Genomic DNA, 13182 nt, shown 5'->3' on the forward strand with positions numbered 1-13182 from the left:
CACTTCACTGTTAAATAACACCTGTAATTTTTCATAATTGAAGCTTAGGGAGACAAGATGAAGTGGTGAGGATGTCCAGTACTTCTCTTTTTTGTTGGTTTTGCTTCCTATCCTCCTTATTCCTTGCAGCTTTTGTATCTTAGGATGGTTTTTCTGCTTGACTTTATTACATATACTTTTATGTTTCTGCTACTTAGTTTCTTTAATTGTACAAAGCTATTCAGCATATAAAGCACTTCTTTGATTTCAATTACATCTCTACCATGGATTCCTCTGTGACTCGAACTCTTATTTCTTGGTACTAATATAGCCAACTCATAGGACAAGTACATTGTGTTTGTTAGGTTGCCACACTTTGTGGAGTGTTTTACTGATGCGGTGGGGGCCATATTAGTATTAGAGAATTTATTTGGCATAGAGTCTTCCAGAATGAGACTTTCATTCTGACTAAAATCTTTAACTGGGTATGAACTGCAGCAATGTCTAAAGGGCAGCATTAGCCTGGAACTTCTGTAAATATAATGCCCCACAGTGAAATTCTGCTCTTTTTTTTTTTAAGGGAGGGGAGCAGTAGGTGTTCAACTATACTGCTTAATGGAGATGTCAACAAATATTGAAGTTGAAATATGGTGTTGTAGATACTTTAGATGTAGTTTCACCTATAATAAAGGTGAAATTTATGACTGCATGGTGGGACGTGGTAATTTTTCCCTCCTTTCTGTGACAACACTTCCTCAAATGTATAATTTTTGTTATTTTTTTCAAAAAGGACAAGAGCTGACATGTGCAAATATTAAAGAGTTCTGACTACTGATCTCCTGCTTAATAATTTCTCCAGTTCCACTCAGGAAGAGAATAGTGTTTTCTGTTTACAAAGAAAATAAAATGTCTTTTTAAATTCACACTTAATGCAAAGAATTTTAGTTCACCTTTAAGAAGGTACCTATTGTAAGACTGGAAGGAAGGATGTGTAGAAATTGGCATGGGGCAGGTAAAGGACTCTGTTTAGCTTCTTCACAAGATGTCTTGGCACAGGCTGCAACAGTCTTGTCTGTCAGGGGTGTATGCCTGTGCTCACTTTTTTTTTTCTTCATGGAAAATGCCCAACCTGTTGGCAATTAAATTTAGCTCTGGGCCATGGCTTATTATTCAAGGTGAAGGAATCAACTTGAGAGAGACATTTTCTGTTGGCTTTTGGGTATGATCAGTCCAGACCCACTGTGGAGACTTGAGCACAGGTGGTGGTCTTAACAGAACAAGGAATAATTACTTGAAAGGATAAAATAAGCTTTACTTCTGGTCTGGCGGAAAAGAGAGCAATTTCTGCTAGATGATGGAGGAGTGGCTCTGACTGCTTTTTGGTGGGGGAGAAGGGGAGATTACTTTGGTACTTGTCTTCTTATAGTTACAGCAAAGCAAATGATGAATTGGGAGCTGGCCCAGGTTGGTCAGCACAGCATAGGTGAGATTGACCCTCCATGAGGTGAACTTAATAAGTTCGACAGTGTGCTCTTCATAGTAAAACTGAGTTGATTTTGTCCTGTTACCTCGGGCTAACTTTGTGCTGTTAGTTACTTCATGGGGAGAATAGGCAGCTTTAAAAACAACAAAACCAATCTAAAACTGGAAGGAAATTAAAGAATAGTGGTGTTGTGGGTGCTTCAGGAATAGAAGTGACTGGTGACATAAGCTTAGGTCCATTTAGGAACCATCGCTTGGAGGACTGAAGGATTTATTTTTTTCCTGTTTGGCCCTCTGGGACATACGTAAGGAAGCTTCTTTCTGTGATTTTTTTTTTTTTTTTTTTTAACACATAAGTAAAAAAAGTATAAGTTTTAGTAAGCGAGAACAGCTTTTGCTTTAAGAATGCATACTTGTATTTCGGAATATGAAACTAGTCTTGGTCATGATGTCAATACTTACACTCAGTTGAATTGGCTCTCTGAAGAGTTTTTCATCTGCTAAGGCTAATTTGGAATTTGTATTTCGGTGGTGAAATGTTTTAAGATTGTAATCTGTGGAAGAAGAAACATTACTTGAATTCTAATGTGTGATCCCAAATTTTATACTAGATAATACTCATTCTTTAGTTTGGATGCTCTCAGATGAGTGAATGTTTGATTTCGAAGTACACTGTGTTGATATCTGTATTATCTAAACAATGTTCTAACAATAAATGAAGATCACGGAGGTGGAATTTTGGGGGGTTTCTTATCTTTGGAAAAGAAACAGAATTCAGTGAATAGTTATTCTGTGCATTGCTCAAGGAACCAATTTAGAAGTTAGGTTACAATAATAGTAAGTATTTTTATCAGTAGAATTGCTTGCATGTCCTCTCATTTTGTATTTGTAGTCTTTATAGCTGTTCTTCATCTGTGGAATATGTATTTTACATGGTTGGACTTGTATTGCATTATTAAATGGACTTAATTTATGTTCCAAAAATCTTTTTATCTTGCTTATAAAACTTTTTTTTTTTTAAATAGGACTATATTGATGACACTTCCAGATTTGGAAAGATTGTGATTAGTACATTCATTAAGGTGAGTGCCTTATGCTGTCCCCAAGAAAGTGATTTATAATATCACTTCTTTCTCAATGAGTCTGAACTGGTTTTTTTGTTGTTGCTGCTTTGGATACTTTGTTTGAGCTGTAATGTCAGAATGCTGAAAAATGAAAAGATAGGGCATTAAATTTTTAAAGACCTGTTGTACGAATCATGAAGCATATGGAAATGGTGTGGCTTCTCTAAATCTTTAGGAAACTGAAATTTAGTGTAGCATCCAGTATCAAGTGCTACATCTGCATTGTTTGCTGTGCAGAAGTTTATTAATAACTTCCAGTCTTTTGATTGCTCTTGCAGGTGTTTTAAGAAATTTTAATCTTGAGGAAAATTCTGGGGTCCAGAAAAAAAAGTAGCTAGTGTTACTGAGATAATCAGGATGATAGCTCAGGAGGAGGAAGGAAAATGTTATGCTTCTAAGCTTTGACTTAGAAAACAGGTCATAGCTTCCAACAGTATTTTTTTGTCAGTTGTGCTTTACTTTCTAACAGGCTTTCTAACTATTCTAATCTCTGTTTGAGAAGTTGAACACATGGCATCAGAGATACTGACTTATGCATGTTTATGTTCGATGTGTGAGAAGCTGATGACAAAAAAAGCTTATTACAACTCAGGTGGGATGTGTGATGGATTAAGAAAGCATAATAGACGGTCAGAATTATGGAAACATTTTGAGAGTGAAGAAAAGTTGATGGTTATTGGAGCTAAAAAAGGAAACAGGTGAGAGTTTAAAGGAGAATGGTGGAGGCATGTCATGTGTGATGCAAAAAAAATTTATCCAAGTGGTTATGTTATATGTGATCTGATGATGGGACAGTATTGGCCCAAGACAGGAAAGGGAAAAATAGCAGTTCTGGATAGTACTGTAATATTCCAATACAGATTAAATTATAACTGAGATTTTGAGGATTAATACTATAGTGTCTGATTAGTCTAAATGATTGGAAAAAAAATATTGTTTTTCTATGGCTACAAAATGTGATCTGAATAGGTTCTTAAAGCTGACAATGTTCTCTCTTCAATGCTGCAGGTGTGACTTCAGTTCTCTACAGAAAGTGAACTTGGTTGGGATCCTGTAATACAGGTGTGTTCCCTAAAGCAGGTTGTTCATTCTTTTCTAATACTTGAAGTCTTCTATGCTTAGAAGAGATATATCTCTATAGCAAAGGAAATGTTTCAGATAAAAATCCTTTTGGCTTAGATTTGTCTTAGCTTTCAGTTAAATTGTGTAAAGGCTTATCATGAGAATTTTAAGTAGTTTACAAGGACTGTTTTTTCTTAATATCTTCCTAAATGCATTAAGTAGATGAAGCCAATATTATACTCAATTAAAATGGTGCGTGCTGCTACTGTGAATATCCTCTTCAAACCTAGACTTTGTTAAACTTTTTTAATTTTTTATCTATGAAAATATCATGATGGAGGTCATCAAACTAGAGAAGTGCTATGTCACTTCATAAATAGTCAGGCAAGATCTTGTGGCTGATTTCTTGTAGGTCTTGATTAGTGAAGGTAGAAACTTAACTCCATTACGGAAATATAGATTACAGGGAGATGAGTTAATGTTCTTCAAACCAGGATTTCACTAGTGCTGAAAGACATTCCACATTTTCAGTGTCCAAGCTAAAAATTGCCTTATCTGGAGCTACTTGCAGATTTTGTGATTTCTAACACTTCTCATGGTCAGAGATACAGAGTTTATAATTTAAATCCTGTTTTATCAATTTATGATAAAGACAGAGGCAAAACATTTAAAGAAGCAATGTACACAGATTTGTATCATAATATGAGACTTGTGGAACTCTTATTGGCTTTGTGACATTATGCAGAATGGAATGTTGTGAATAAATTCCTCCTTAAGTCTGGCCAACACAAATGTACTTTTAACAGTTGGTAGACATGCAGCATTTTAAATTAAGGCATGTTAACATGGGCTGTCTTCCAAAATGGTTAGCTTGGGATCTGAACACTGTTCCAGATTTTTGTTCCAAACATTCCTTCTGCATATTCAAATGAAACACTTAAAGTGATGTAATTGTTTGCCACACAAATGTTGATCTTCTGAACTTCTGAATTTTAGTCTACTGTTTCTTTGTGTTACATGGCAGTGGCACATACCAATAGTTTCCTAGATTTAATAGAAGAGTTTTCAGATTTTCTTTTTCCTGCTGAAATTCCCAGTGTCTTTCTTGGGAAACTGTTTTTCTTAGGAAGAATAATAGTGTGGATGGGCTTTGTTAGTACAGACTTCTGAATGTAAGGAAACACTTTTTTTTTTTTTTTTTTTTTTTTTTTTTTTAAACCTGTAAGGGTGAGTGAGTACTGGAACAGATTGCCCAGAGAGGCTGTGGAATCTCTATCCTTGGAGATATTCAGAAGTCATCTGGAGGTGGTCCTGGGCAGCCTGCTCTAGGTGACTCATCCAAACCCCTGTTCAGGCAAAGATGACCTCCAGAGGTCCCTTTTCACCTCAACCATTGTATGATTCTGTGAATTGCAATTTTGTAACTGCCTAGTAAACTCTTTAATACTCATACTAAGCCTACAGCAATGTAGATGAGTTTAGATCAGGTGTTAAAATGGTATTCTAACCAAATTTCTTAAGCACTTGGAGGTCCTGTTGACTACATCAGGCATTTTGCCTTATTATGTACTGGGGAGGTGGGCCCTTCGTTCTTAGTGGCTGTGTTAGCCCATGTAGACTATGTACATACTATGCGTGTACGTAGTATGATGTCATACTGATAGTGAATTGGAAGGGTTATTTTATCTAGTGTAGAAGATTCTGTTACTCTGTTATTTTAAAGCTCTATAAGACCTTACTTTAGACCAAAAGTGTTTAAAATGCAAATTTGTATCTGATTCCTCTGCTGGATGACAGTTCATGTTTAACCAACGTTTATCTGCATAGGCATGGCATAACTATGAGCATCTCTCTGGTATCTGTTTGAAGAGGACACTGTTGGGGGGCCCAGGTATTTCTTTTATATTTTATAGTTGTAGAGGTGTCCGGACTCTGTAATGGTCAAAGATTTCCAGTAGAAGAGGATGAGACAAGAATTAAATGCATGTGGGAGACTCTGGACCTAGGCACTTCATGCTTTTGATACTAGCTGGGAGGGAGCTTGATAAACACTTTTACCAACTTTTCATAGAAAAAACAGGTAAGAAACATGCATAATTGTTATGATTCATGGTAGTAGAAAGATGCTCCCCCCCCCCCCCCCCCCCGAGCTTAGGCAGAATATACATTGTTCTGTGTTTGTTTTATCTTAGAACTGTGATTTCAGTCATATATATATATATATATATATATATACACACACACTCATTCAGAACTATTTTTTTGTGTATAAACCGGGAGTTACCTTATTTGAAGCTAAGATGTTTTTAGCCTAAAACCTTACTTATTCTTAAGTTCAGGTTTGAGTTTCTTCACTGAGGAAACACTCCAGTTGGAAGCATCCTTGCTGTGGATGCAAGGGCCCTGGCCTGGTGCTTATGCTGATCTCTTCCTGTATAGGTGTTGCTATAAATTCAGGGTGGCATTTGGATGGCTCTGGACCAAGGCTATGTCTTGGTCAGTTCCTCTGTTGTAAAGTGGCAGCTGTAAGCAGTGGTTAATTAGGATCACCTTTATAAAGATAGTACTAACTTTTATTTAAATAAGTCCTGTGTGCAGGATTCTCTTGCACTGAAAGGTGAATCCTTATCAACAAATTGTGAAATGAATGCTGTGAAATTCAGATTTTTATGGAAGCACTTGTGATATTCAAGATGTTGATAATTTTATTGACATAAGTAGAAAATCTGACTTGCACCTCATTCCTTGTTAAGAAAAAGAGCAAAATTTGTTTATGATGACTTGCAGTGAGATGAGTAATCTATTAAAAAAAAGTTTCTTTTGTTTATTCAAAAAGTCTTGCAGGAAATTAAGCATCTTTTGTTACTTTTTCTTATAGTGAAGTCCAAGAATACTGCCATCTTTTTCTGGGCCCCCCCCCCCAAGTGTCCTAGTGAAAGTATTCTGCTTATTGTTCTGTCTCTTGCTACCAAAAAAATGAAGCTCTCAATGTTATTGCTGGTGAAGTCGTACAGTTAGACAAGTCACTTCTTGGATTATTGTTTGTTTTTCCACATTTTTTCCTAATGTTTTGCTACTACCAAGCATTCAATTATTGTCTAATTGCACAGGGAGAATGCATTCATTGTAGATGTTAATTTTCAATTTTCTCTAAAATTGCATGATATGATTAAATCCCTTCTAGTTATTTGTCATACAAATAAAATAACTTCTACCATTTTGCAAAGCAATCATCCAGAAGACATGTGGAAACTCTTCTTATTGATAAGATCTTCAGTAAAATTGAATCCTGACCATTAGGAATGTCTCCTATTGGTGCTAGTACAGTTAAGAGTCCCCAAATATTCACATGTCTAAAGTATAGTCATAAACTGTAGTGTGCCTCTTGCTTCATTTGTGAATATTGGTAGGTTCGTATTAGTTGCAAATTTAGACTCAAATCTTCAGATGTTCTTCTCTTACTCAGTTCTTGAATTAGATAATTTTGACTCCAGATTTTTAGGTTTTTGTTCTTTAAATGCCAGTACTAGACATGATATTTTTTGTGTGAAAGGAAATCCAGAAAAATCTGTTCTCTGAATGTAATCAGATCTCTGATGAAACAAGATTTTTGAGTTTAAATGCCATAGTTTCAAAAGAAATTTGCCTCCTTGGTGTTCTACAGTCCTTCTTAAGGGGTTTTTCAAAAGCATAAACCCATTATTTCTTCGAGCGTTTGTCCGTGCGTATTTTGGCGTGTGTTTCTGGGGACATTAAAGTTCAGGCTGTTTCCATTGTCTTACTGCAGGATAAAGGAGCTTCTGTAGCTAATGAATAACAAGAAGACATTTTCGGCACATCTAACCTGGCATATTAATGCCTACATTTGTCCTTAGTGCTCAGTGGAAGTATGTTGCCTTTTTCATACACTGCATCAAGATCTTAGAGTTCTAGTTTTTGCCAGAGTGACTTTGGGGGGTTTGCTCTGTCTGGAAGAGTAGGATGTTTCTGTGAGCCAGTTGCCTTAAACTCAAGCTTAACTGGTGCCAATTTAAGATTAAAACCAAGTTTTTATTTACAGAGTCAAAATAGACAACCTCCCTTAAAAGTTCAGAATGATATAGCAGAAAATAAAGAAAAATCTGGCTTAATGTACTCCTTTCAAGATCAAACCTGAAAGAGCTTTTCCTCTGTTTCCATGTGCCTGTCTGCACTTGCTTACTGAACTTGGTATGAGATGGCGATTACCTTCCTCAAACTGTGGTAACAGGAGAAAACCTCAGACTGGGAAAGCATGCTAGCTTTTACCTTTGCATTCTTATTTGGTTATTGATTGGAAATTTATTCAAGCATATAAGTGGGATGAATACGTGCAATTTATTATGGCATTTTGACTGAGATTAGTTTCAACGTTAATTAATCTCTCTGGGATGACTGACCCTCTGTGCTCCTGAAGTGTTTGCATGGTGCTTGCGTATGCATGCAGATGTTCCACTTAAGGTCTTCCTCTGTCTGAGAGTGAAGTCTAGCCAGATGCATCAGTTCTTATCTAAAATTACAGGCACATGGTGTAGGGTAACTTTCAGTCTGTTCTTTTTTTCACAGTTATTCCATTCTCTTCATTGAAAATCTCTCCAAACTTATGGCATATATTAACATTGCTACTTTTGGGTATCTTGGCTTTTTTATTTATTATACAAGCTGTTGTTTTAGAAACACTCGTCTTCTGTCTTTCTCCAGAAGCTCTTGGAAGTCTATCATAATCTTTTTCTTGTTCCTTCCTATTTATTCTTCCTGTATTCCTTACTCTGGTATGTGCCTCTGGCACTGAGGCTTGTGAGATTTTGAAACAGAAGAAATTTTGTGCAAGACTGACTTTCAGTGACATTAATCTTCCAGCCCTACCTAAGAACACCATTCCACCTCAAGCAGTTGAGCCAATTCTTCTTGAAAGATACTTTTAAAAAGGTCAAACTTGTATCTTTTCCATTACTGGGGTACTCATTTTTGTTTCTGTCACCATTGTCCTTGGGCTCCAAATCGTAGTTGCTGTAATGTAGTTATGTAGGAACTGCGTAGATACTTATGGTGGGCAAAGCTGCAGAAGCTCTGGCATGTTGCTAGTTAGAGACAGAAATAACACAACTTAAGTTTTTCCTGACAGAAGTTTCTGCCAGGTGTCAAGAGGAAGAAAATTCATGTGGTATCTCCTATAGGCCAGTACCTATTTCTTTTCTGTTGGTGATTCTCCTAGTTTGAATTAATTGCTTAAAATAAAAATAATTTTAAAACCCCTGAAATCTTGACTGTCATTGAATTACTCAACTCTTGTTCAAGGAGGCACAGGAAATTGCTCAAAAGTTATTGGACAGCTTATATATATATATATATGTATATGTGTGTGTGTGTATATGTGTGTGTATATATATATATATATATATATATATATATATATATATATGGAATGATTCTGTCCCACCTAAGGAAGCACTATTGAAGTTTGCTACAAATACCTGGCAGAAGCTAGTCTAAGTGTCAGGGAAAGAAGGGAGGAGATGAGACAATAGATGATATTTGGAGGTGGAAAAAATTACTCATCAGTGGTTTAACAGCTCAGAATTTCAAACTGTAAGAGTCTACATGCTAGCTATGGCACAATTTCATTGACTCTTAAACTTCCAAGGATTACAGAAAAGACTTTGGGGAAATGATTTTCCATGGAAAGGTTGTTCCAAAAAAATATTTGCAGACAACTCTTGAGGCTCAAAATACTGTGGCATATGTAATACTTTGGCTTCAGAATTCAAGAGAAGAGGTTTCTCATGCTTAAAGACTGAAATACAAAATGTTTGCATTCAGAGTAGGAAAGCTGTGGTACAATCATTTCTCTTCCCATAAATAGCACAATTTTCCTGAGATATGTGTTACTGTAATATTGGGCTAATTACCTTTGGAGAATTTAGGACTACACTAAGAGTCTGCCTCTGGCAGTTCATGCTTATGAACCTATCAATAGTGATTTATGTAGTTTTCTTGAAGGGATTTAAATATAGCAGCCCAAAGCTGTGGTGGTTTTTCTGTTGGTTTTTTTTTTGGTTTTTTTTTTTTGTTGTTTTTTTTTTGAGAGCTTTTTTCCCTACCTCTAAAGAAATCACGTAACATAGTTTACTAGCAGATGTTTCGGTTATGGCACTATGTTTTGTATCTAAAGCTCTTTCTAAGTAGCATTTGATCACAAAAATAGGAGGAAACCCCTACCTTAGGCACAGAATATAGTATGAAGAATGTTCGATCTCACCTTAAATTCCTATGTGTCAGACCTCCTCTTCAGGTGATGCTGTGGCTGTCTTTTTTCCAAAAGCTTCATTTTAATGATGATAGGGTTAATTTGTGTAATTTTGATGTGCATAAGGCATATATTTGAAGTGGACAAATTGCTGTACGTGATCTCCAAGGTTACCCTTAACCTTCACAGGGAAGGTAAAAAGCCATTCCATTGCTAGCTGAGTAGTTTGCTGAAGTACCTTTACTTACTGAATCCTCTATAGAACTTTAGAACATCAGTTCCCATCCGAGAAATAATAGTACAGATGACACATGAGAAGTGGCTTCTTGAGAGTGGGTTCAGTTATTTAACCAGACAGATGCTCTTATCTCTGCAGTACTTCAAGTAGTGGTAAGAGCATTTCCTGTGTGAGAATGGATGAACACATTTATAAAATGCTCCTTACCTATACAGTAACAGGAGGTTTGTCTCGTGCTCTCCATATAGGTATTCCCCAGTGCCACCTTCTATATTCACTCTTCTGAGTCCTTGATGTTTTCAGTTGCTCTCAGACAAAATGAGTTGTGGCTAGCCCTGCATTAAGCATGGACTGTGATACTGCAGATAGTAGCACAGGTGCCACTAACCTGTCAGGCTCATTAGGAGCATGTTTGGCGAGAGTGGACTATATACAGGGACAGAACTTCATTAAAATGTCTAGGTAAGGCAAGTGAAAGTGTAAGCTCTATCTACCAGAGAGATTAAATCAGAGATGAACTGTCTGATTTAGTTAATCATTGGCCACCAGAATATGTGCCATTGTGAAAAAATACTAGTTTCATCTAAGAGTAAATATTCTTTTATTTCATGTTCCAGTTATGTAATTTTTAAGACAGAAGTGGCTTACTGAGTCCAGAAAAAACTGTTAGAGCTACTAAGTGTAATTTACAGCCTGTATACTACTGTTCAATACAACAGCATAACAGGATGTCTAGTCTGGATTAGAGTACCTGAAGTGAATATAAGCAGAACTGAAATGTTGGTATATTTTACTCTGCCCAAAGGGTTTTTTTTATTATTACCTATAATGAAGTACTAGTAAAAAATCTTGTAAAGAAAAACAATTTATTTATTTATATTTGTATACCGTTACTGATAGCTTAAATAAATGTCCTTAAACTACACTTCCTCTTTCAAATGAAAACAGATATCTTGCATATTACTTTGGCCAAACGAGGAGATGAGTAGTATTTTCTTCTGAAAAACTCAAAATAAATGTAAAATGTCTGGAAAATCAGCAATTAGGAGGGTAAGAAAATAGTTTAAATGTTTTTTTTTTTTTGGGGGGGGGGGAGTGTATTTTAAATTAATGTTATGTTAATGTTTTCTGTTACAGGCTTTCTAAAAAAAAAAAAAAAACCAACATATATATATTTTTGTGTTTAAGCTGCTGCAGTTAGTATTAGCAAAACTTAGTTGCCGATTTTTTTATTGAATTTGTTATTCCAGTCAGACGTTTATTACTCAAGATTACAGTTGTTGACTATTTTAAAGGAACAGAAAGGAAGGCACAAACATGGTTCTGTTGTTTTAAAAACAACCCTTTTTTTTTTTCCTTATGATGAATTACATTGTTCGTAGAATCTCAGTTCATGGTTTTGCAGTACTGTTGTCTCTGTGGGTTGCTGAAATAGATGAGGAAATGAGTCGGATTAAATACCTTTATTTTATTCATAAAGTTGAACTACTGTCTAGTACTTCTCCTTTGATGGCTCTTCAGTATTAGTCTGTTCTTAATTCACTTCTGTATACACTTTGATTTTGACCCTGGTGCATTAGAATTTGCTTTAAAAGCAGGGATTTTTTTTTGTTTTTTTTTTTTTTAGTTTTAAGCTTACTTTTCTGAACAATGCAGAATTCCTCCCTCCCCCCGAATTAGTGGTAATCAGTAGATAAAATTTATTCTTGGCCTTATTTGTGTCATAGAATTTTTGTTGTTGATAAATAGGTGGGTTTGTGTACTTAGTTTCCCTATTCCTACTGTATGTTCAGTCTACCTTCCTACGTGGCTCTTTTACAAAGAAAGAAACGAAGAATTGGTCAAAATGGCAGAACTGATCTTAAAAGAAAAAAACAAGACTATGTATTTAAAAAAACAACAACAACAAAAAAAACCACCCCACCCCCACTCCCCCCACCCCCCCCAACCAAACAACCTCCAAACCAAGTAAAGAATCCTCTGATGTCTGAATGGAATCTTTTTGTTTATCAAGGTAAACTGGAAGCCAGGGGAATCATATCACTGAAAATAATAATAGCTATTGTCCAAATCCAGGCAGTAAAATTCTCAAGTATTAAGTAGGAGAACAGAAAACAACTGAATATTTAAACTTCTAGGGAGTTTTTCATGTTTATTCCGCTTCCTCTTTTTGTGGGGGTTTTTACTAAAAAATAAATACTTTTTCCATGATAAAACATTGTTAGGTTTGCAATTATGTTTAACTTAAACTTTTCACTTTTCAAATGCTGAATGTATTAACCATTAATATCACTTGTCACTTCTAATTTCATCAGTCAGTTTGTCAGCAAAGGCAAACAAGAAAATAAATTTTTTTTTTTTCCTTCCCTTCCTCCTTAGATTTGTGGGTCTGTACTTCCAAACAGAATTTGTACCAAGAGAAAATTCTGAATATGACTTGATTTGCTCTTGATTTTGCCAGTGTTTTTAATGCGTGTCCCATGGACTCTATCAAGTTCAAAGGGTTCTACTCTAGCACTGAGGAGCAGAACCCTGAGCAGCAACCTGGTATCAGTGAAAACATTTCTTTGTCGTTCTCTTTAAAAGAGCAACAGAAAATGAGTGATTATTCTGGACTTGCAAATAACCATAGCCAGATGATAGCTGAAGAGTCAGAAATTCAGACAAAACCTGAACATTCTCATGAAGTTCTTCAGGAAGATATTGAAATGAGCAGTGGATCCAGTGGAAATGACTTCAGTGGAAATGACACAAATGAAAACTACTCGAGTGGGCATGATTCTCATGGTCATGAATCTGATGAAAATGGGAAAGATTCAGCAATGCTCATGGAATCTTCAGACTGTCATAAAAGGTAGTAGCTAATATTAAATAAATTTCACTTTTATTTTTGTCACTGAAGGCTTTTTCCATTTGAATCTAATTTCTGAATAATAACTATGGTATAAAGCGTATCTTCAGATTGAACCTGAGTGTTCTTTTCCACTAGTTAACTTGTAGTCTTGTATGATGTAAATTTTGTAATACAATTT

General features: G+C 35.7%; 1 protein-coding gene across 13 annotated transcripts in view; it reads left to right on the forward strand.

Annotated features, from left to right (window-relative positions):
- PER2 (period circadian regulator 2) overlaps positions 1-13182 on the forward strand; it is a 51991-nt gene that overhangs the window by 6118 nt on the left and 32691 nt on the right. For 2 of the 13 annotated variants that reach the window (XM_075507414.1, XM_075507417.1), the window contains exons 2-6: positions 2487-2543; positions 3594-3647; positions 5567-5727; positions 11099-11200; positions 12530-13004. In XM_075507414.1, the coding sequence (XP_075363529.1) occupies positions 12631-13004 (374 nt within the window). In that variant the 5' untranslated portion in view covers positions 2487-2543; positions 3594-3647; positions 5567-5727; positions 11099-11200; positions 12530-12630. Of the gene's footprint in view, positions 1-2486; positions 2544-3593; positions 3648-5474; positions 5539-5560; positions 5728-11098; positions 11201-12529; positions 13005-13182 lie in introns of all 13 variants that reach the window. The other 11 variants (XM_075507411.1, XM_075507421.1, XM_075507412.1 and 8 more) reach the window with 11 other exon arrangements.

Source organism: Mycteria americana, chromosome 7, assembly GCF_035582795.1.
Source record: "Mycteria americana isolate JAX WOST 10 ecotype Jacksonville Zoo and Gardens chromosome 7, USCA_MyAme_1.0, whole genome shotgun sequence".
Taxonomy (NCBI): domain Eukaryota; kingdom Metazoa; phylum Chordata; class Aves; order Ciconiiformes; family Ciconiidae; genus Mycteria; species Mycteria americana.